The following is a 22177-nucleotide window of genomic DNA, read 5'->3' as shown; positions in this document are numbered from 1 at the left end:
TCGGCCAGACGGCACGCTCCTTTACAAAACGTTTCAAGGAACATCTCCCAAAAGCGTCAACAGTACACCAGACATCATCTTTTGCAGAACATTTAATTTCTCAAGGCCATAATTATACCAGCATTAGTAAGAACATGAATATTTTACATTTCTCTAGAGACAGATTTAAATTAAACACCTTAGAAGAGTTTGAGATTTATAAGGCTGTAACATCCAACCACGAAAATGTGTTAAATGACCAGCTAACGTTTTCGTCCAATTTTATATATGACACTGCCATAAGGATACTGGAGAGTGGAAGTGTGTTAGACAGGACTAGGACCTAACCTGAAGTGATAAGATAACGGACGTACACCACTGCAATGACCACCCGCAGTCTGGACTTAAACTCCGTCGGGTTAGCGTCGTCTGTTGTCGTAACTGATCAGTAAATGTTTCGTGTCCGTAACGTGTTTTGTGTCGTGTGTAAATGTTTATTTATTTTTACGTGTTAAATATGACGCTCTTCATATGAAGAAAGAAGATGTCCTTGTACCGCCTGATGATGACTCCACATAGGAGTCGAAACTAGTTGCAACTGCAATTAAATGGATTGCTTGATAGCAGGTATTTAAACCTTTTTAATGGTATATTTAACTTTTCAATTTCATGCTCCTTTAGCTTATGTTCAGTTAAGATAATTACTTCCGGGTTTAGTTCCTCAATAGTTATAATTAATGAGTCGATCCTAGATTGGAGATGTTGGATGTTTTGATGGAAGATACTAAAATTTTTGATTGCTGTTGATTTATTACAATAGTAGGAATTTTGTTTTGGAGTCTTAGTTACTTGATTGGCAACCAGGGCCATATTTGTGGTTCTAAAAAATTACTTTTGGAAATATGGTGGTCTTCATTATTTACATAGTCTATTATGCTATTGTCTAAATTAAGTACACTATGAGTGGTTGGGGTCGAGTGTCTGTTGAGTGTCATCTGTGGTGGGGTTGTCATCTCTGCAATAGGTTGAATAATACTTGTTGTCTTGATTGGCTCACTTGAAACTGTGCTCTGCTTTAACACTTCACAATCACCACACTGCTGTTTGCTCGTCTCACTGATCTTCTGGTCGTTGTCGTTGTTAGTCCTAGTTGGGGTCGATGTATTCAGCTCGAAAGTGGTCCCATCTTTCCCAGGCGAGGAAGGAGAGGTTGATGATTGTGAAACAGCAATGGAACATCCGTCTTGGTTAAAATTTTCTGATAAAATTGTATTCTTGCGTGAGGTTGCTTCTTCCTTTATGAGTTTTCTTAAGGTGCTTATAAACTGTTCATGCTCAAGACCGTTGTTTAAAATTCTTCTAGCCGAGTTCTGCCGGTAAGTTACAATTTCAACTTTAGCTCCAGTTTCCCTTTGAAATTGAACAATGTTTGATATGAAGTGCTTGATTGGCACCTTGTCTCTGACACATCCTAATGGAGAACAGATAAGGTGTTTATAGTTTTCACTTTTGAAGCACGTTGTTAGTTGTTTGAATGCTTCATCATAATCCTTCATTTTTGGCTTCCCATCAAAATTCAATTTTGTTACCAAACTATATACACCAGCACCATTGTCAAGTTTTTGATATGCTAAATGATCTCTGACACAATCCCAGGCAGTTGGCTTCCCAAATTCATTTCTAAACTTTACAGCTACACCTGCTGTCATTTGCCTAACATTACCGAAGTCCCCTGATATGCAGTGTGCGAATGCGACAGATCTATCACATCGCCTAGTCTTCAATACCTCTGCCATATCTTGATCAATGACTTGAATGGCTGATGATTTTCTATCTTGTTGTTCCTTTATACCAGACTTGCATTTACTTCCATGATGTATTTGTTTTTGTTGATAGTTGACTAAGGGAATAGGATTTGTCATATGAGACCATTTTTTGATGGCACTAACAATTAGATGTGCCAGTTTTGATTTGCCATAGTTATTAAGATGTAGTCCATGAGTAGTAAAGTGTGATCTTTTGAGAGTGCTTAGATCAATTAAAAATGTATTTTCTATTCTTGCTGTCAACTCCGTCAAGTAACTATTAACTGCATCCAGTTCTATGTTATCGCTAAGGTTATTAACTTTATCGTATCTATTGGGTATCGTGCAAACAAATACTGGTCTGTTGATGCTTATTTCCTTAAGTTTCTTTTCTAGGTTTTGGTAAAGTTCTTTTAAATTTCCGTTTAGGCTGTCGTTAGTTCCTCCTAGAATAATTGTAGGATTGTTTTTTTCTATGGTAGCAGAATCTATCACTTGTAGGAGTGAAGTATTTGCTCTGACGTAGCCAAAAGTGTTTAAATTCCCTGCACTAAAACTTTCAATTTTGCTAGCCACATGTCTACCTTGGCTATCAGAACAGAACGTTAAATTAATTTTGGGGCATGTAGTAGTTGTTGATGTATTGCATACTTTCTTTTTTCTAGTCAAAGGTGTAGTTTGGTCCCGCTGCACAAGGTCAATTACCGTAGGTCCACTTCCAGTATTGCCATTTACTGATTTATCTATTTCAGGTTCGTCTTCTAGTATAGAATATCTATTGGACGTTTCAATAGCAGGTTCTTTGTCAGATTTGCTTACAGTTCTTTTTTTAGTTTTCACTTTCACCTATGTTTTTTGATTCTTTGTTTGTTCTTCTTTTTTTCTGGCTGGTTCTTCATATTCAGTTTGCTTTAGTTCTTTGCCTTTCTTATCAATCATTAGTGAATACAAATGTGTCTGGTTTGTAGTTGGAGGGTTGGATAGGAAATATGCTATCAGTGCTCGTTTTGTAACTACTTCTTCCTCTGTAAGTTTGACTTTGTTAATAAAGTTTGTATTTAGTAATCCTGTTGTAACCATGTCGTTAACCAATGACTCAATGATCCAGCATGAAAAAATACCACAATCATAACCGTTGGGCTGCTGTGGTCCTTTTAGTGGCAAAAACGAGGCTGAAGCTGTTTCACCTCCAATGTACTCGGACAACTTCTTTGCAACCCTTTGCGCTGACGGCAGATTATAGTTACTGAAGGGGTCGTAGTAGTGATATTTATTTTCTACTTTGTCTAAAACCAAAACACTCCAATGTGTGCCACTGTCACCTTTACTTGTCTCCTCTGAGTCATTAATGGTCATGATGAGAACATTTTTATCTTTTATCTGTAAAGGATCCAGAAAATGCTTAAAATCATTAGAATTTTTTACTGCATGAATGATTAATGGATTTATTATCATGCATGAAATTGATGATCATGATATGTTATTGTTGAAAATAAAAAATAAGGTGTCAATATTCAACAGCAATAAAACTTGAGAAAATAAAATAGGCTTGAAAAAGGTGACAGCTAATTCCAGATGATTTGCAACAATGATTTAAAAGAGTTATATTGGCAATATAAACACAGCTGGAGATTGTAATCCAAGGGTCAGTTCCAAGTGATAAGCTGTCTACAAGTTAGTGATGGGTAGGGGGAGTGGAGGACCAGACGTCATCAGCAGAAACCTGTTGCATGAGTCAAGTGTAGGTTACTTCCTGTCTTGAGTGTGTTATTTAATTTAGTTTTGTGAAATATTGCACTAGTGGGTTGACTAAGTGTTACTAATTGATAATAATTAATCAGCTTTATAAAAAGTTTATTATATGGTCTTGCTGTTTTCACTTGAAGAATTTTCAGTTATTGTTAAAAACATGTGCTTTTTGCTCAGATTAATGTGAGTATTTTCACAATTACATTTTTAACTTAGTTGTAACTATCCCTTAAAAGTCTTATGTTTCCACTTATTAAGTAATACTTTACCTATGGTTTACAAATATTACTTTTGTCACACAACTTGTAATAGCGATTAAATTACTGAAATTAAAGACATAAAAATGTACACATCAACAATGTTGACCACTCAGCAGACGACTCAGCTTAATTAACCTCCACAGTAATGTTAACATATTAATGAACAGTTTGAAACATATTAATGACAGTTTCCCGGGATCCCGTGATCAATCCCGGGATTATATAATATTATGATTTTTAACTTTTTAGCCATTTTAAATGAGCGAGAAGTCTCCTCGTTGAGTACTTTAATGTTTTAAACTGGCCTTACCAGTGTTACACTGCGCAATGTTTCCGTTTTGTAAGTAAATAAATATTACCACGCCAAACTTTCATCCGTATTTCTTATTTACAGTGTATAAATGTTGATATGTCACTCTAGAATAGAATATAATATAGGGATGGTCAAGTCTCGAAATTTCGGGAATGTTCGGGAAATTTTCAATCTCGTTACACGAGACGAGATTACTTTTTGGCCGAGATTTTTATCGAGACGAGAATAAAAAAAAAAAAAAAAAAAAAAATTAAAAACGCCTGCAGAAAGTCAATGCAATACCCGCAATACAGGAGCGTGTTGTAGTTGCGTTTCCTTTTCAAAGGCGTTCTTATTTAATTAATTCTTTTAATGTAAATATTACTTGAATTCTTTTAATGTAAATATTACTTGAATTCTTTTAATGTAAATATTACTTTCATTATTTTAATAATATTACTTTAATAACATTTGAGAAGTTTTGTTAAGTGTAAGCAGTGTGAGGAATGTTTTATTACTATAAAAAAAGTCAAAACAAGTAACTATTTTATAAAAATTAATATTGCTTTTATTTTATGATTTATTTTATTTTAGGATAAGTTGAACTCTATCCTAACTGATATCACCATGTTTCCTAATCGTAGGCATTTTTAATAAGTTAGGCGTGATTAATAAAAAAATGTTATGCTGATGTTATTTAATGAAAGATTGTAAATATTCTTGCCTATTATCATTATTTTAGTATTTAAACAGTCATCTAACAATGTTACAAAATCAGGTAAAAATTTCGAACGTGCATTTCCCGTTGTGTATGAGAAGAGAAATCTCGTCTCGATCTCGTCTCGAAATTTTATGAGAAATAAAAAATCTCGTCTCGTCTCGAACTAAAAATCCAATCTCGTCCATCCCTAATATAATAAATACATTAAAAAAATCATGAGCAACCGCACTCGCACGTAGCCTAGATACCGTGACGTATCTAATAGATAGATTAAAGATAGCTAAGAGAAAAAGATAAAATGGGAAGAATCACGAGTAGCAGTGTTAAAATGTTATTTTGACTGACAGCAATAAAACAATATAAGATACTGTAAAACAATAAACCATCTGCTTATGTAGTAGCGTGTGTATGAAAAACGTAATTTTAGATTGTAAGAAATTTAATCACCACACTAATAACCAAATACGAAGATAAAGCTATACGAGTAGAGCGCCTAAATATAAGCAATCTTAATACTGTAATGAGATTATAATCGTGTGTTAATAGTTATATTTTATGGCATCAATGAAAATAATACTTAAATTTCCGATTGCAATGTTATGTTTGCTACACGAATTGCGTTGTTTACGTTTCATGTCAACAGTAAAACTCAAAATAACTTGTAGGCCTACTGTAATTAAGTTCTAACTAATGTAATAACATTTACAGAAAGTAAATCCAAATGGTCTAAAAACTGAAACATATATTTAGGCCTACATTCGTTCGCCTATTGAGTTTAATGATAATTAAATGTTCCAATCAAAAAGATCATTGAAGGCCTACTTATACCATTTCGTATAATCGTCCTAAAAATAAAGAGTATATGTGTTTCAAGTGTTATTGGACTATTGTTATTAGTTTTCCTCAAGTAAAAAGTCCTCAAATTCACAAAAAAATCAATATAAACATAGGTTTTGCAATCCCGTTAATCCCGGGATTAAAAGTCACCAATCCCGGGATTTCTAAGTATCAAAAATCGGCCGGGATCCCGGGATTGAGACCCCTATCTCTAAACGATAATCGGTACATATATCTAGCAAACATTCGGAGGAAATGTGACAAAAAACGCACAAATCAGGGATTTCGGACGTTAGTAATTTTACTTCCTAAATAGGAAAAGTACCGATATCGTTGTCGAAATGTAAGTAAGTAGACACCAAAAATGGCAGCCAGTGGCACATTGGAAAAGTGAGTTTAGCTACATCTGTAAGTTAAACCTCTGTTACGATCACAGCGAAATCAGAAAGATCTTCCAAGATCGCAGCAACATCCACGATCACCCACTGCAGTTCTGATTTTTTACTTTGCACTTTACACAACTGTCTTTGAAGCGCCGTCAGTGAGTGGAAACCTGTTTTGTAAGCTATTGGTGACGATGATAAATAAATGTAAGTTTCCCAGCACTAATATAAAGCACTGTTTCACAGTATTTTCCTCGATTATCAAAACTCAAGAACAATCGTTGCACTTGCGATTAATTAAACCGGTTAAGTAAGGCACAACCAAGGCCGCACAACGTTTTTAATCTAACTTGGTTTGGATGTGCTAACAAAACTTGATCGGAAATGGTTGCGGTATTTGTTAACAACTTTAAATGTAAAAATATCAGTGACAGCTAGAAGTGAGAACTAATCCAAACAGCTGATCGTTATTTTATAAAATGTAGTAGTAAACATTGGGAGAAAATTTGACAAAATTCGAACCAAATTGGGTTTTTGATGGTTCGTTATTTTGTTTTCAAAGAAGCGAGGCCATGTTTTTATAGCCAAAGACACTCTCATCAATCCAGTAAATACGAAAAAATTATTAAATCCTTGATCGGAACTTTAGTTTTCTAGGAGTAGGCCGCGCAAAATTACATTTTGGCACAGAATAGGCAAACAGACAGACAGAAATTGAGATAAGACTCGTTTCGGCTTTCTTATGTTATGAAACGTAAAAATAACCAAAACCTGCATGATTCTAAGCAATGTACAGACAAAACTGTAATTTTATTTATATAGAATTACTAGCTGTTGTACCCGTGCTTTGCAACGGGAAGAGGACCTGAAATCGAAACATTTTGATCTTTACATCTGTTGTATAAAATATACACATCCGCCAACGCTTTTACAAACAAAATTCAACCCTAATGGCCTTTGTGTCAATGCGGAAAGGAACCAGGTTTCTGCACTGTACATAACAACAGGCCTAATGAGAGTTTTGTACAGCTTCATCTTTGTCTTGCGGGTCATCAGCTTGGATTTGAGGATCTTAAGGTTAGTATAATATGCTCTGTTACCAGCCATGATTCAGTTTGTGATTTCTTGCGCAACAGTGTTTTTGCTATTCAGCTCTGCCCCAAGGTAAACAAACCTATCCACGCCCTTAACACATTTGTTTGTATATATTTAGTACTTATTATTTAATTTACACATGGAATTGAGCATTTAAGATGGCAGACAAAACTAATGATTATCAAAACATCCAAGATCAAGGACGAATAAAATTTAATAGTAATACGGTATATGTTTCATTGCATCTATGATTTTACCCTACAAAATATCAACGAACAACATAATATACAAACCATTTCTTTTATTTAGTCCCATAGTCCATTTTCATTACATTTTCACACTTATCATTGAGTAAACATAGTAACAGACATAATTGATTTTAGAAACAAAAGAACACTGTGTACAGCTAAGTTTTATGATATTTTTCCTTAGTTTGATTTAATCATTCGTGTAGCAAATAGCTATTTACCTTACAAGTGTAGTAAGAGCGTTTTTACATCACGCAGGTGAATGTTGTGCAACGAGCGGAAGCGAGTTGCATAATTTACCTAAGTAATGTAAACACGCTCTTGCGTAACGTGTAACGTACAAGATTTTACCTGACCCGACAATATACAGGAGGTTACGAACAATATTTTTCATTATCCATTTCACTCATCTTCTAACAGTAACGTTTATTTACAAATAAAAGCTAGGTTAGGAAAATTCTTTAAAACATAACAATAAAATTCAAGCGCACAGATGATTTCTAGCGTTGAACGTCGTTGGCTCCATAGAGGTATATTTTTTTAAGTTAAGCACTCAATGTTATTTAAATGGGTTTCATTACATCACCGAGTGAGTTTTTTTCAGCTTTACATCACTCGAGAAGTAACGAAGTTATATACATCATGCTTGGGATAGGGAAGTTTAACATGGCGGGTTAGGTAAACACAATTACTAAATTTACCTAAATAAAAAAAATCTATGTGAAGTGTAAGTTATGTTAAGTTTATCCAACACATGTTGAGCAGTTCGAAATTATAAAAAAATGCCTCCAAATTCATACAAACCATCTAAACATTGTAATTGTCATACTGTTTCCATGAAAACATACCAATAACATTATTTTCATAACTAAGCTTTAAGAAATCCAAAGCAGAGCCGGAATTGATACAGCAACGGTTATAGAATCTTTTCTATACTCATTGACATAGTTTTAGAATAAATAATCCATGATAAAACTTTAGATTAAAAAAACTACCTCATAGTTATGGAAAATATTATATTTAATCTCTTTCTATCAGCTGTCTGAAATTGTGAAATATGCATTGTGAAATCAGTTGTTTACATTGAAATGTCAAAGCAAATGTAAACAAACATTATTAGTGTTCTCATCACAGCCATGGAGACAAATCAATATTTACTTTTAAAATCCTCACCTCAGAACTTTTAAAGCTAAAGGGGCAAAGCCCACGGTCAGTATCAAAGTGTGAATAGTCCTATAATGGTCCTTGGTATGGTAGCTATATTTTTATAAAAGTTAAGCCCAGTTGGTTTAGTAGTTTTTGCACCTATTAGTAATACACATACAGACAGACACCATTAGATTTTTATATAATAGTATAGATATTTGCCAACTGATTTACACCAATTTTACAGTTTGATTAGGCCTAAATACTAGGGATGGTCAAGTCTTTTGGCCGAGATTTTTATCGAGACAAGAATAAAAAAAAAAAAATTAAAAAAAAAAATTAAAAACGCCTGCAGAAAGTCAATGCAATACCCGCAATACAGGAGCGTGTTGTAGTTGCGTTTCCTTTGCGAAGGCGTTCTTATTTAATTAATTCTTAAAATGTAAATATTACTTTAATTATTTTAATAATATTACTTTAATAACATTTGAGAAGTTTTGTTAAGTGTAAGCAGTGTGAGGAATGTTTTATTACTATAAAAAGTCAAAACAAGTAACTATTTTATAAAAATTAATATTGCTTTTATTTTATGATTTATTTTATTTTAGGATAAGTTGAACTCTATCCTAACAGATATCACTATGTTTCCTAATCGTAGGCATTTTTAAGAAGTTAGGCGTGATTAATAAAAAAATGTTATGCTGATGTTTTTTAATAAAAGATTGTAAATATTCTTGCCTATTATCATTATTTTTGTATTTAAACAGTCATCTAACAATGTTACAAAATCAGGTAAAAATTTTGAACGTGCATTTCCCGTTGTGTATGAGAAGGGAAATCCCGTCTCGATCTCGTCTCGAAATTTCATGAGAAATAAAAAATCTCGTCTCGTCTCGTCTCGAACTAAAAATCCAATCTCGTCCATCCCTACTAAATACGATTTGAAACCGTCATCCACCCGTGTACAAGCAACACCCCAGCCTTGTTGTGGGGGGAGGGTAGTGAATGTGAGTGTGACCTTGGAATGAGTCACAGCGGCCCTGTCCTGCACCTGCTTCATGTCTCTCTCGCGTTTGTTATAATTACTTTAAATGTTTAAACAACGATACCGACTGAACCAGCCAAGCGATTTAAAAAATTTAAAAAGTAAAATTAATTAAAAATTATTGTCTTTAAAATGACTACCTGCAATTTTTATTTTTTATTTTTTAACACAATTATTTTACTATAATTTTTTTAACCAGCAACTTAATTCAAATGTATCTTCAATGGCGTGAATTGTTATCTTATCCCGTTCACAAATCAGTTTTCAAAATGAAAATCGGATGAAAATTCCACCAATAAACACCAACACAAAATGACTCCGTTTTGGTGCTGCGACGTGGTGGCAGAATTTGGAACTAAACCTGGGATGTTTAGCCTTAATAGAGATAAAAAATATTTAGGGAATCTTTAAATGACCAAAAAAGAAAGTTTTTGGTGTATCTAAATGTTCACCCCCTCCCCCCTAAAAGGCGTAGTTTGGGGGTAAGACGAAATTTTCAAATGTAAACCCTATCAAGTTATATATATATTTGTAAAGGATAATAAAAGAAAGATAATGGGGCAAACTAGAGGTCTCTACGTTAATCCTATCAAAATTTATGGCAGTTCAAAGTTTAATATTTTACCCCTTTAAACGGCTACAGCTTGTTGTTCAATTAAAAACACGTCAACATCCGAAACATTTTAAAAATTTTGGAAGTAGGGCGTTTTTTTTTTTTTTTTTTAAGGTGAACGAGTTTGATTTTTGGAAAACTCCAACAAGTGTTTTGTAGAAAATTTAATTCATGACCATCAAAATCCTTTCAAATGTTTGCTAGCTCTTACCGTTTTTGAGCCATAACTGTAAAAAAACGTGTTTTTCCAAAAAAAAGAGGGGGGGGAATTAAAACTGTGAAATGCCATAACTTTTGATAAGATTGATGTAGATACCTCTAATTTGCACCATTCTTTTTCTTTTATTATGACTTTTACAATTATGTATAACTCGATAGGAGATAAACTACCCCTTTTGGGGGGGGGAGGGGTAAACATTAACATACACCAAAAACTTCCTTTTTTGATCATATAAAAATTCTGCCTGTACAGCCTGTTCAGTTGTTCCGCTCTTTAAAAAGTTTTATGGTAGCCAATAATATAATAACAGGAATGAAGTCACCGTCGATGACAAAGACAACGCCGATCTACTAACTTCACTATTTGAGGAGGACAATTAAAGACTCCGACTTCAATCACTCACCCCTATGAAACGAGCGAAGCTCCAGTAAATCAGTGTTCTTATATGTTCTTAGTTTATTTGAAAAAGAAAAAAAATAGACCCATTGTTTTAATTAGTTTTGTTTGCTTTTTATTTTTTTAGCCCCACTTCCAACAGTTAATAAAGAAAAATAGAAGCATTCTGTAGGGAATTAAATTCTCTACAAGTTTGATTGTGATACTTGTTTTGCTAGAATAGGTCATTACTGAATTACAGCAATCTAAAGTAACAATTTTGGCAAATTTTTGAATAATTTCATTTTTTCCCCTTTTTATTAAGTGAGTATTTTCTTAGCCATAAGTGGTAGAAACAAGATATTCATGTATATTATAGGAAATTTAATTGTCTAACATTGACTATTCCTTCCTTTTCGCTAAAATGCACCAAAACACAGCTATAGGCGAAAATATCAAGAAAGTACAGATTTTTTCCGATTTTTCCAAAATGGCGGTGGGCGCGGAGGGGGGAAAATTTTGCATTTTGCATTTTAAACACCTACTTACGATCCTAGACAACATTTAAAAAATATATAACTACTACTAGTTAGACAGTAGTTAGTTAGACCGTTTGTAAGTTAACATACCTCTATTTACTGGATTATTATTCTATCAACTATTTCCTGATGTACTGCATTTAAAAGTTAACAGCTGTTCTTATGCCTTTGTTCATGTGTCAAATACTGCTTCCATAAGGATTACATTGAAACTTGGAGACCATTGGGACGGATTCCTGGGAGGATTCTTTTTTATGCTATAAAGATGTTGGCACTCGCCAATATGGTCTTTATACCGTAACCATGCAAAATTAGAAAAAGCAATCAAAATTCATGTATTCGGCCCCTGGACTATATTGTTAAGACAATAATAGGTTTTTTACATACCTCAGTCAAATAGTCCAATAAATGATATTGCTCAACAGCTTACATGTTTTGTTGCGAAGACAACATTTTCAAAGCTTGCAACTCGTCAAAAACACATTTAAAACACGGACACGAACACAGAAAACATTAATATGGTACAAATACACGATAGAAATTTAGATAGCGCTATCATAATACCGATTTGGTCCGGCGCGGCACGGGGTTGGTAGCAGACTCTGAGTCTGCTAGAAATGTAGATAGCGCTATCTAAATGTCTATCGTGTATTTGTACCATATTAATGTTTTCTGTGTTTGTGCCAGTGTTTTAAATGCGTTTTTGACGAGTTGCAAGCTTTGAAAATGTTGTCTTCGCAACGAAACATGTAAGCTGTTGAGCAATATCATTTATTGGACTATTTGACTGAGGTATGTAAAAACCCTATTATTGTCATTAGAAAAAGGATTGCTTCAGCCGTCTAGGAGGAGTTTGCGTATGATTAAATGCATAAGAGTTGACATATAAGAGCTTTACTCGCTCTTCTCAATTATACTGAAGTACTTCTATGAAATTCATGTTTGTAAATGTAATTTTTTTAATATCCAGAGAATACCAACACAGACAATTTAACTGAGAGATGATTAGTACTTGACCTGCAAGGGCATGGGAAGTAGAGAGGCATGTCGGAGCTGGTGACTTTGTTGCCATTGTCCTTGACCAGACCAGAGCCTGAGGTCTTGAGCACTTTGTCTGGGGCTGAACACATGAATCTGTGACCTCTCGGACACTCGTACTCCACTCCCACAAATATCTTCACGTTAAACTCGGACAGATCTACAAAATATTGATAATGTTACAAATTAAATTATGCATAGTATATTGAACTAAATAGTGATTCAGGTATTAAAGAACATTAATCACAAATTGAGTTCTTCTAATGAACAGCAGAGGCCAAAAGCTTTTTTTTTTCAAAACTAAGGTACAGTAAACCTTTGATAGTTCGACGCTCCTTGTAGTTCGACACGGGCTGAGCTATTTTGTTGAGCGATATTTAATGGTTACTATATTGTGATGTAAGCTGACTTGAACAAAAATTTTTCATTTATTGTCGACTTGAGACTTAACCCATTGGCGCCGACTTACGAGCATTAACTCGTACGGCCGCTGCAGGCCTGGCGGCCGACTTACGAGTGCCGCTCGTGTCACCTCTACGCAGCACTACTAGTTATTTAATTATTATTATTCTCCCCCCTTTTTGTTTCTTTTTACTTTTATAATGTTTATAAATATCTTGCTTCTTGATTTGCGTAGTTAATCATTTATTTTAGCGAATAACAAACAATTTTCTGTTGCCATGGAAACCAGATATCACAAAAAATCAGCTGCGGTAAGGTAAACCAACACATTTTTTTCTACGTTATTACTTATGAAAGTACACAACTTTTGATTTTTATTTGTAGGGAATCAATTGAACTTTATAATAGTAGTGTTATTTGGTGTCTGGATTAATCTTGGAATTTGTAAATCAAGTTTACTTTCAAAAAATAGTTTTTAAAATTTATATTTTTTTAATCTTTATATATTTTTTTTAGTTTTACACTTTGACTATCCAATTACCACTTTTCTGTAGACAGTTTTACTGTAAACAAAATGGTGAAGGAATTATTAATTTATTACCTAAGGTTTTCTTTATATAGCAATTAGAGTAAAAGTCCACAAATTCGGTAAAATTAATTGCCGACAAAGGGTGCTGCAGGCAGCACATTAATTCCTTCCCCAATGGGCTAACTAATGAACAGTGAAATTTTTAAGCTTTTTAGTATTTAAAAAATTTGAGTGATTTATATATTGTTCTTACTTTCCTGTAAATAAAACTCCATTTACTCCCTATAATTCGACATTTCGATAGTTCGACATCCCTTAAGTCCACAAAGTTTCTAACTATCAAGGTTCTACTGTAATTGTTATTCACTGAAGTAGTGTTATGTGATTATATGTTTAGAAAGAAACATTAACTTCTAACAGGTAATGAAATTATAACCTTTTCCTCCCTTATTCTTTCTCCCTTTGCACAATCCCGTAGATTGCCCTGGCTTCATACGGCTTATACCAGTTTGCTCCCCAACAGTGGGCCAAAAACGATCCTTTTGTGTTTGCTCTAATCTGTGACAGAAATATTGACATTAATAAAACTTCATTTTAACTTTTACAAATCAATTTTTATAAATATAATGTTACAAATCTAATATGAAAATAGCACACAATCAAGAAGCCTAAATTAAAAGGTAGGTTATGTAAAACAAAAGAGAATGGTAACCTGGTAAACATCTTGGACCTTAAGGTGAAGATAGAGTAATTTTCAATCAAATTATGCCATGATGTCTAAATTTTTAAAAGTTAAATCAATCAACTTTTACACATCAGCATGGTTAAGGACATAGATGAGGATTTAAATTAAAGATGTAAAGAAATTTATATTGCTATCGGGCGCCATATATAGTTTTAGAAACAGTTTACTCAAAATAAGCATGAAAAATGCTTAGTTATGTACACACTCAAATACCATGGAAGGGCATTAAATGTGGGGAACATGTTTCATAATGTGAAGAGTAAACTGTCACATAAAGATTGTGATCTTGGTTTGATGTGGTTAATGTTAGTAATCTAAATAAAGTACCTGACAATGACGTCCCAAGGCAGCAGGTAGGCGGAGGCCAACATGCCCGCCTGCTGTTGATCCTGTAGGCCGAGGTTGTGAGAGTAAAGGCTAGAAGGGCCGAGACACACCAGCGACCATGACGGGAACTGAGGCAACAGACTGCCTGGCGACTCCGAGTGTAGCATACCAGGGAGGTACTCTGTGGTGCTGGGCTGACGGACCAAACTCTTGTCTGGTCATATCAAACTTCCATTATTGGATCAATTAAATAAAAAAAAATCTGTTATTCATATATCTTATCTTATTTTGTACATATTACACAATGTGTACATAATTTGCACTTAGATACAAGCTCTGGAACCCCTCTTCCTTGGCTGCCGCATAAAAATCATTTTTTTCCTCTTGATCAACATGGAAAGTTTTATTAATGTTTGTAACTTTTTCATGGGATAAGGTTTTGAAAACTTTTTAACTTTTTCCTTTTACTGATGGTTCTTTGATTGTATTTTCGTGTTCACTGTTAAGAGATGGAGGATGAAACCTGTTATAGTTTGAAACCTCTGCAGATGTTGAATTCTAATAATGATATATACTTCAACACTGTTAACAATAAAACATAGAATTCTGCTCTATTAAAATCTTACATGATATACAGGGTGAATAAAAAGTCAAGACCCCCCCCCCTCTAAAATTTTTCTAAGTAAATGTACAGAGATATCCTTTTGGTGGTCTTGCAATCGGAAGTTTCATTTTATGATTTTGAAATTTTTGAGTGTCCCCCAAAAAGGGGGAATTTTAGGGGCAACTCAAAAATGTTAAATGTTAACCCTCTTCAAGTGAACCCTCATTTTGAAGTGTTTTCAAAAACTTAAAGAATGGTGAAAACCAGAGTTGCTATCTCTTCTCTATCCAAAATGGTAGCCCATCAAAAGTTTAATGCCGTTACTGTTACATTAATTTTCTTGTGTAATAAAAAGTAATTTCCCTCCCACTAATTAATTTGTTCCTAAGTAATTGCAGAGTTATCCTTTTGGTGGTCATGCAAACTTAGCATGAAGTTTCATTTTATGTTTTTAACATTTTTTAGTGTCCCCCAAAAAGGGAGATGATCACTATTTGGGGGCAACTAAAAAATTTTAAATGTAAACCCCCTTCAAGTGACACCTCATTTTTAAGTGTTTACAAAAACTTAAGGAATGGTGAAAACCAGAGTTCGCTATCTCTCTTCTGTCCAAAATGGTAGCCAATATTACAATTACAAACCAATATTACCATTGATTTTCCATAACATTTGACGGGCTACCATTTTGGATAGAGATGAAATAGCAAACACTGGTTTTCACCATGCTTTAAGTTTTTGTAAACAATATAAAATGAGGTGTCACTTGAAGGGGTTTACATTTAAAACTTTTGTGTTGCCCCCAAAATCCTCCCTTTTGGGGGTACATTTAAATATTTCAAAATCATGAAATTAAACTTACTGCTAAGATTGCACGACCACCAAAATGATATCTCTGTATATTTAATTAGAAAAATATTAGAGAGGGGGGTCTTGACTTTTTATTCACCCTGTATACAGTATTAACAATGTTTGGTTTGCAAAATTAAAATAATGGAACACTGCTACAAATACACACAATAGCTTGTTTTTAGGTAGTAAATGATCAATCTTGTTAAGCTATAACTAAGAATTAATCTGGCTTTTAAATAGTACATTAAAGCTTGACTATGATTGAGATGTACAATTATAGTCCAGTAAATAGAGACAAAATTGGGGAGGGGGGGGGGTTAACTTACAAACGGTTCGGTAGTTCTAAATTTTTTATATGCTGTCTACGATGGTAAGTAGGTGTTTATAATGCAAAATACACAATCTACCCCCTCCCCACCCGCTGCCATATTGGAAAAATCTGAATCGCCATATTGGCACTTTCTTTTGATTTTCACCTATTTAAAATTTTTTTTAGGGTGAGGAGGGAAAATGCTTTTACGCACACAGGTAGCCAGCCTGTATTGTGAGACTCCTGAATTTATCAGACTACTCACTAAAAAAACCCCTCTGCTCTGTTGGACACAGACCTGGAATTGTTTATCACATTACTTCAAGTCAGGCCAACATGTGACCTAAGCCCTCAGGGCTCGCACCGTTTCTGGCATTTAGATTTTTTATGACCTACACCGCATCCCAGTCAAAGTCGAGCTTCATGGCGCGGAGAACACCCTGGATGTAAAATGACACACAGGTCCAATTAATTGTCCTCACCCTCCATCATCATCGGTATGACCGTGTCCACCGACAGCACTGTTGAACCTCCAGGCGGGGCCTTTCCCAACGCTGGCAGTGGAAGAAAGTGTGTTCCACGTCATCGGGAATGCCTGGATACGAGGTTACCCGCGCTCGGGCGCAAACAGTTAAACTTCATCCAATTATGACAGGGATAAACCCGAGCGCAAAAAGTCGGCTTCACGGGTTCAATTAGAGAAAACCCCGGGCTAAATTTCGGGTTCACGAGTCATGGTCTAGCGCAAATTGGATAATCTCGGGCATAAATAACAATGGTTTTGGACTTCAACTTAACCCTGCTAGGGGGCAGGGTTGAGTTGACATCATGTTGGGATTATCTCATTTGCTCGTTTATTGTTTTTTGTTAGCAAAAAGAATGTTATATTCGAATTCGCCATTAAATTCCGAACAATATCATTACACTCAACATGACATTTATTTTTTTTTCATTTTTTTACTAGGTACTGATTGTTGAAAACATCTAAAAAGTTGATACAACCTTATAAAGAAAAGTTCCCCGTAAAATCCCTGCTGTTGAGCGCAGTGGCGCACCCAGGATTTGACTTTGGGGGGGGGGACACCGGGGGGTCTGGGGTTAATACCCCCCAGGGAAGGGGGGGGGTCCGGAAAATTTGAGAAAAATAACTTCTCTAAACATTATTTTTAAGCGTTTAGGAAGTGAAATCTGGTGTTAATACTTAATACAATTTTATGTAATTTTGTAGTTAAAATTTTTTTTTAATTAGATACAGAAAACTGAGATTTTATAGATCCTGAGACATAAAAATACTATCAAACTTAGCTTTTTAAATTTAAAAACAAGTTTTACTGGAATAATAAATTACGAATTTTTCAATTTAAACTGAGTTAACATTTCCGACAAACACTGGTAACATCGGCTGCAATTAATTGACAATTTCAATGCAGCATTTTTTTTAGCACTACAGTACTAAAAACTGAGGGGGAAGTGAACCTCCTCCACCTTTAACTTAGTCTCTGGCTCTTATTTGCTTACGTCCAAGAACGGTATAAAAGTATAAACTAAGGATAACAACTTTGAGTGGATTGAGATGAACCACAGACAAACATAGGATTGTCTTTGGTTGAACGTTGAACACACTGAGCTAAAATTATAACTGGAGGTAGCACTGCCATGGCAGAAGTCTGTCAAGAGCGTGTCGCTGATTTTGTTAGGTTGGTATAGCAGTGAGTTTTTTTAACCAATGACATGGCTTCTATAACTAGGTCTGCATAGCAGTGAGTTTTTTCATCCAATAACATGGCTTCTTTATAACTCACACCTCACGCAAACATGGCGGCTGGCGACACGCATCTTTGACATTAAGTGCTACCTCCAGTTAGAATTATAGCTCAGTGGTTGAACACTATGATTTTTCGTCAGTTTAATGCCGATACAATAATCAAAGGTTATACCAATACCAATTACCAACCAATACAGTACAGGAAGAAACAGGGTAAAATAATTTGTTATTACCAAATTCAATTTAGGTGATGTATTTTATATTTAAACTGAAACCAACATATTGCTACAAAGTACAGATTATCTGTAGAAGATCAAAATAAGTTTCTATTCAAATCTTGATGTCGAGACGGCGTGGGTTTTTCGCAAGTTCGTTTAAAACCTCTTCACTACTTACTACTGTTATGTCTTTTTGAGACAGTTGGTAATCGCCGTGCGGTGCCAGTGGCCCTTGAGTGAGGAAAGTAGTTTAACCGGTTTACGAATGTTAGGGAGGGGGCAGAGAATTCTCAGTACTGTCCTGGCCGCCGTGAACGTCGTATCGAACATCCCCCCCCAATCTAACATTGATGGGTGTTGGGATTGTTTTGGTGTTAAGAGAAGCCCTTTTATTATTATTTTTCGTTTTCAATTACAGTATATTTATTTGTATATATTATAGGCTCCTGGGGGGGGACCGGACCCGTTCGTCCCCCCCCCGTCGGTGCGCCCCTGGTTGAGCGATGGTCAGCGTTGGTCTCGGCTAAGCTTGATCTCTGCTAACGCTCTACGTCGTGAACCCATTTTTTGGCCGTCGGTTAAAATTGGCCGAGATCAAAGATAACCGCGGGCCACGAAACCCCGTACTCGTGAACCGTCTCTATAATGGTCAAGGACCTTCCTAGAACCACCTTGATAATTCCGGTTACAATTACTTGCGGAGGGAAATTAGCAAAAAGAACAATACAAAACATAAACAACAATACCTCTGCCGCAGCAAACCTGCCGACTAAGCGAATTTCTATTTACCTGAATTGATTTTCAATTAAATGTATTTAATTAACATTAGGTTTTATGAGTACTTCATTTCATTTCATTTTATTTCATATAACTTTATTCATTTAAGTACATACATAAATACAGGAATGGCGTCAAGAGTAATTTAAATTTAATAAAACTAACTTAACTAAAACAAGCAGGTGGCCCGTCCTACGTACGGGAATCGAGTTGTCAACTAAAACGGAATAATTCAGAACATCTAGTTTACACGCATAGACGCATATTCTGGCAGTTTTAATGGGAAAGATCACCTTATAAACAAATGTAACGTGACCACCTATTTATTCCATTCGAATATAGACCTAAAATATGGTGATATATGCATTTTAAATCCGATAATTTTACCATAAAACAGCATTTGTGTCGATTTGAAAAATCTTGAAGTGAGATTGGCGACCGATTCACACTGGTTTTGAGTAGAGTAGCTACATGCCACCTCCAATTGCATACTGTACTACTTATGTTAAAAGTCAAAAATGGAAAGAGAAAAAGGACTCGATACTGGGCAGAAAATAATTTAATTATTCACAAAAGAAAAGTTACTCAATCATAGTAAAATGCTACCAAACTATTATTCTGTTATTACAACATAACATAACAATTCATTCAAAAATCATATGTCTCAAAATTATTGAAGTTAATTTTCATAGCAGCTGGAAAAATCAATACAAAATATAAACCATAGATTATTTAAGTGAAATGTTTGTATACTATATCCAACATTCTCCCACCTTTTGACTTGTAAAGTCAAAATATTAATTATTGCTTAAGGTATCTTCGTGGCGGTCTAATTTTTCTTCCTCTTTGTGTATAAAAAGTTTGATCATGTTCACGTTTAACACCTTCAGCCACTTTTTCATCTTCCATTTCGAATGTTTCATTACCATCTTGACTGTCTTTCTGCTGGACTAATTCAAGTGGAAACACATGTTGCATGGGTCTCAGCACTGTTCCTTTTGATGTTTTCATTTCCACAAGACGTATGTTGCCATCTTTTCCAGGAAGTATCTTCTCAATCTTCGCCAAAGGCCAGTCCATCCGTTTGGTATTGTCGCTTCCAAGTAAAACGATTTCTCCAACTTGCACTTGACGAGATTTCTTCTTCTTCGAATGCATCACCAATTGACTTAAATATTCGCTTCTAAATCTTTTTTCAAGATCTTCTTTTAATTTTAATTTAAAGTTCCAACGTCGAGACAAATTTGTGTAGTTGATCTGGTCCAAATCAATAACTCCATACTCCTTCGTACCATTCAAAAACATAGCTGGCGTCAAAACTTCCATGTCATGGCTGTCTTCTGAAATGTAAGTCAAGGGTCTACTATTTATGACAGATTCACAACTGCACAAAACTGTCAAAAATTCTTCATAAGTCAAACTAGCTCTTCCTAAGACTCTGCGAAGAAGCTGTTTCAATAGTCTTATGAGTCTTTCCCACCAGCCTCCCCACCATGGTGAGCCAGGTGGGTTGAATTTCCATTTCATACGTTTGATTGTGCTGTACTCAACAATCTTATTCCAATCGATTTGCTTCAACGCACTGTAAGCCCCTCGGAAGTTAGTGCCATTGTCTGCAAACAAGACTGTTGGTCGACCCCGTCTGGAAATGAATCTTCTCAAACTTTGCAAGAATGACTCAGTCGATAACGAAGTAACTAACTCCAAATGCACGGCACGGTATACTGCACAGGTATATAATGTAATCCAAGCTTTTTGGCCATCTCGAAGGAAAACAGGTCCAGCTAGAGCCAGCAGGAGTTGTAAGTCAACTCCACAGACTTCAAAAACAGAAGCATCTCGAACCCGTTGCGAAGGAAGTGGTACTGGATCAGTATCCAAACTTTTAACACAGTATCGCTTGCATTTGACGCATTTGTCAATAACTGATTTTACAGTTCTTCTTCCACTAATAATCCAAACTTCTTCTCTGAGAATAGATAACAATCCTTGGACTCCAACATGTGAATTTTCTTCATGTTTGTATTGTATGTATCTGTGAACAACAGGATGGTTACTCGGCAATACGATTGGAAGATTAAAATTTCTACTATCAGGTCTCTCTGTGATTTTTGTTTTTAACCTTAATAAGCCATCACTGTCTTCAAACGGACACAATGAACTCAATTTTTCATCCTTGATACTATGGAAAGCGTCTTTCTGAATAAGTTTAAACACTTTATTTTGAGCCTTAATCAATTCATCAACCGACAATCCTCCTGATATCTTTTGTTCAGACATATTTGTGTTAGAACAAAATCTCAAAATCCAGCCTACCAATCTGACAATTTTATCAAATCTGGAGAAATATCTGTAATACCAACAATCTGGTTCAGGTTTTGAACTCATCATAATCTTTGTAGTTGATTTAATCTTTCTAAGTTCAGAATTTACTTCTTTCTCATCACAATCATCACTGAAGTTTTGGTTAGGCCACAAGTTTGATGAGTTTCTTAGCCATTGTGGTCCCTCCCACCATTTCGACTCCACTAGCTGCTTAGGAGAACATCCACGTGACGGCAAATCAGCTGGATTCATGTGGCCTGGAACATGATTCCATGATTCGATGCTACTAAGGGATCTTATTTCCTTTACTCGGTTCCAAACAAACACTCCTCAGTAATCTTCTCGACGAATCCATGACAAAACGGTGGTTGAGTCGGTCCAATAAAATGTTTTGACATTTTCAAATCCCATACTCTTTAAGACGTTGTCAGTTAGACGAGCGCCAATGGTAGCCGCCAATAACTCCAGTCGAGGAATAGTCATCTTCTTGACAGGTGTAACTCTACTCTTCGCTTGAACTAATTGAACTGTGACAAGTCCATTAGATTCACCCCTCAGGAAAACCGCGGCCGCATAAGCGTCCTGGCTTGCATCACAAAAACAGTGAACTGTCCAAGAAATATTCCCTCCGATTTCATTTCCAAAATATCTTGGAATTTTCAAATTTGAAAAAATCTCAAGTTGCCTTGCCCAATCTAAAAACAAAAGTTTTATCTCTTCTGAAACCTTGTCATCCCATCCAATTTTACTTTCCCACGTTTTCTGCAGCAATATCTTAGGCAAGAGTGTAGCAGGACAAGTTATACCTATGGGGTCAAACAACTTGTGAGCAAAAGACAAAATAGATCTCTTTGTGACTATTTCAGTTTCTTTAAACGCAAAGTTTTCAAAATTCAACTCAATCATGTCAGTATTTTTGTTCCAATTTAAACCTAAGATAGGTGTCAAGGTAGAATCATTTTTGAAACTCTGAATTTCTGT

The 22177-nt window shown here is 35.1% G+C and overlaps 1 protein-coding gene across 1 annotated transcript in view; it reads right to left on the bottom strand.

Annotated features, from left to right (window-relative positions):
* The window catches only part of LOC128998485 (nonsense-mediated mRNA decay factor SMG8), a 309227-nt gene that overhangs the window by 34564 nt on the left and 252486 nt on the right, over positions 1–22177 (bottom strand). The window contains exons 19-21 of the mRNA XM_054424638.1: positions 14349–14562; positions 13713–13834; positions 12325–12505 (exon numbers count right to left, since the gene is read on the bottom strand). Of these exons, the coding sequence (XP_054280613.1) occupies positions 12325–12505; positions 13713–13834; positions 14349–14562 (517 nt within the window). The remainder of the gene's footprint in view (positions 1–12324; positions 12506–13712; positions 13835–14348; positions 14563–22177) is intronic.

The sequence above is a fragment of the Macrosteles quadrilineatus genome, unplaced genomic scaffold (assembly GCF_028750875.1).
Source record: "Macrosteles quadrilineatus isolate MER2022 unplaced genomic scaffold, UCM_ALF_1.0 Scaffold_1__1_contigs__length_201487025, whole genome shotgun sequence".
NCBI classification, from domain to species: domain Eukaryota; kingdom Metazoa; phylum Arthropoda; class Insecta; order Hemiptera; family Cicadellidae; genus Macrosteles; species Macrosteles quadrilineatus.
The sequence above is the reverse complement of the archived record's forward strand: the minus strand, read 5'-3'. Positions and strand labels throughout refer to the sequence as shown.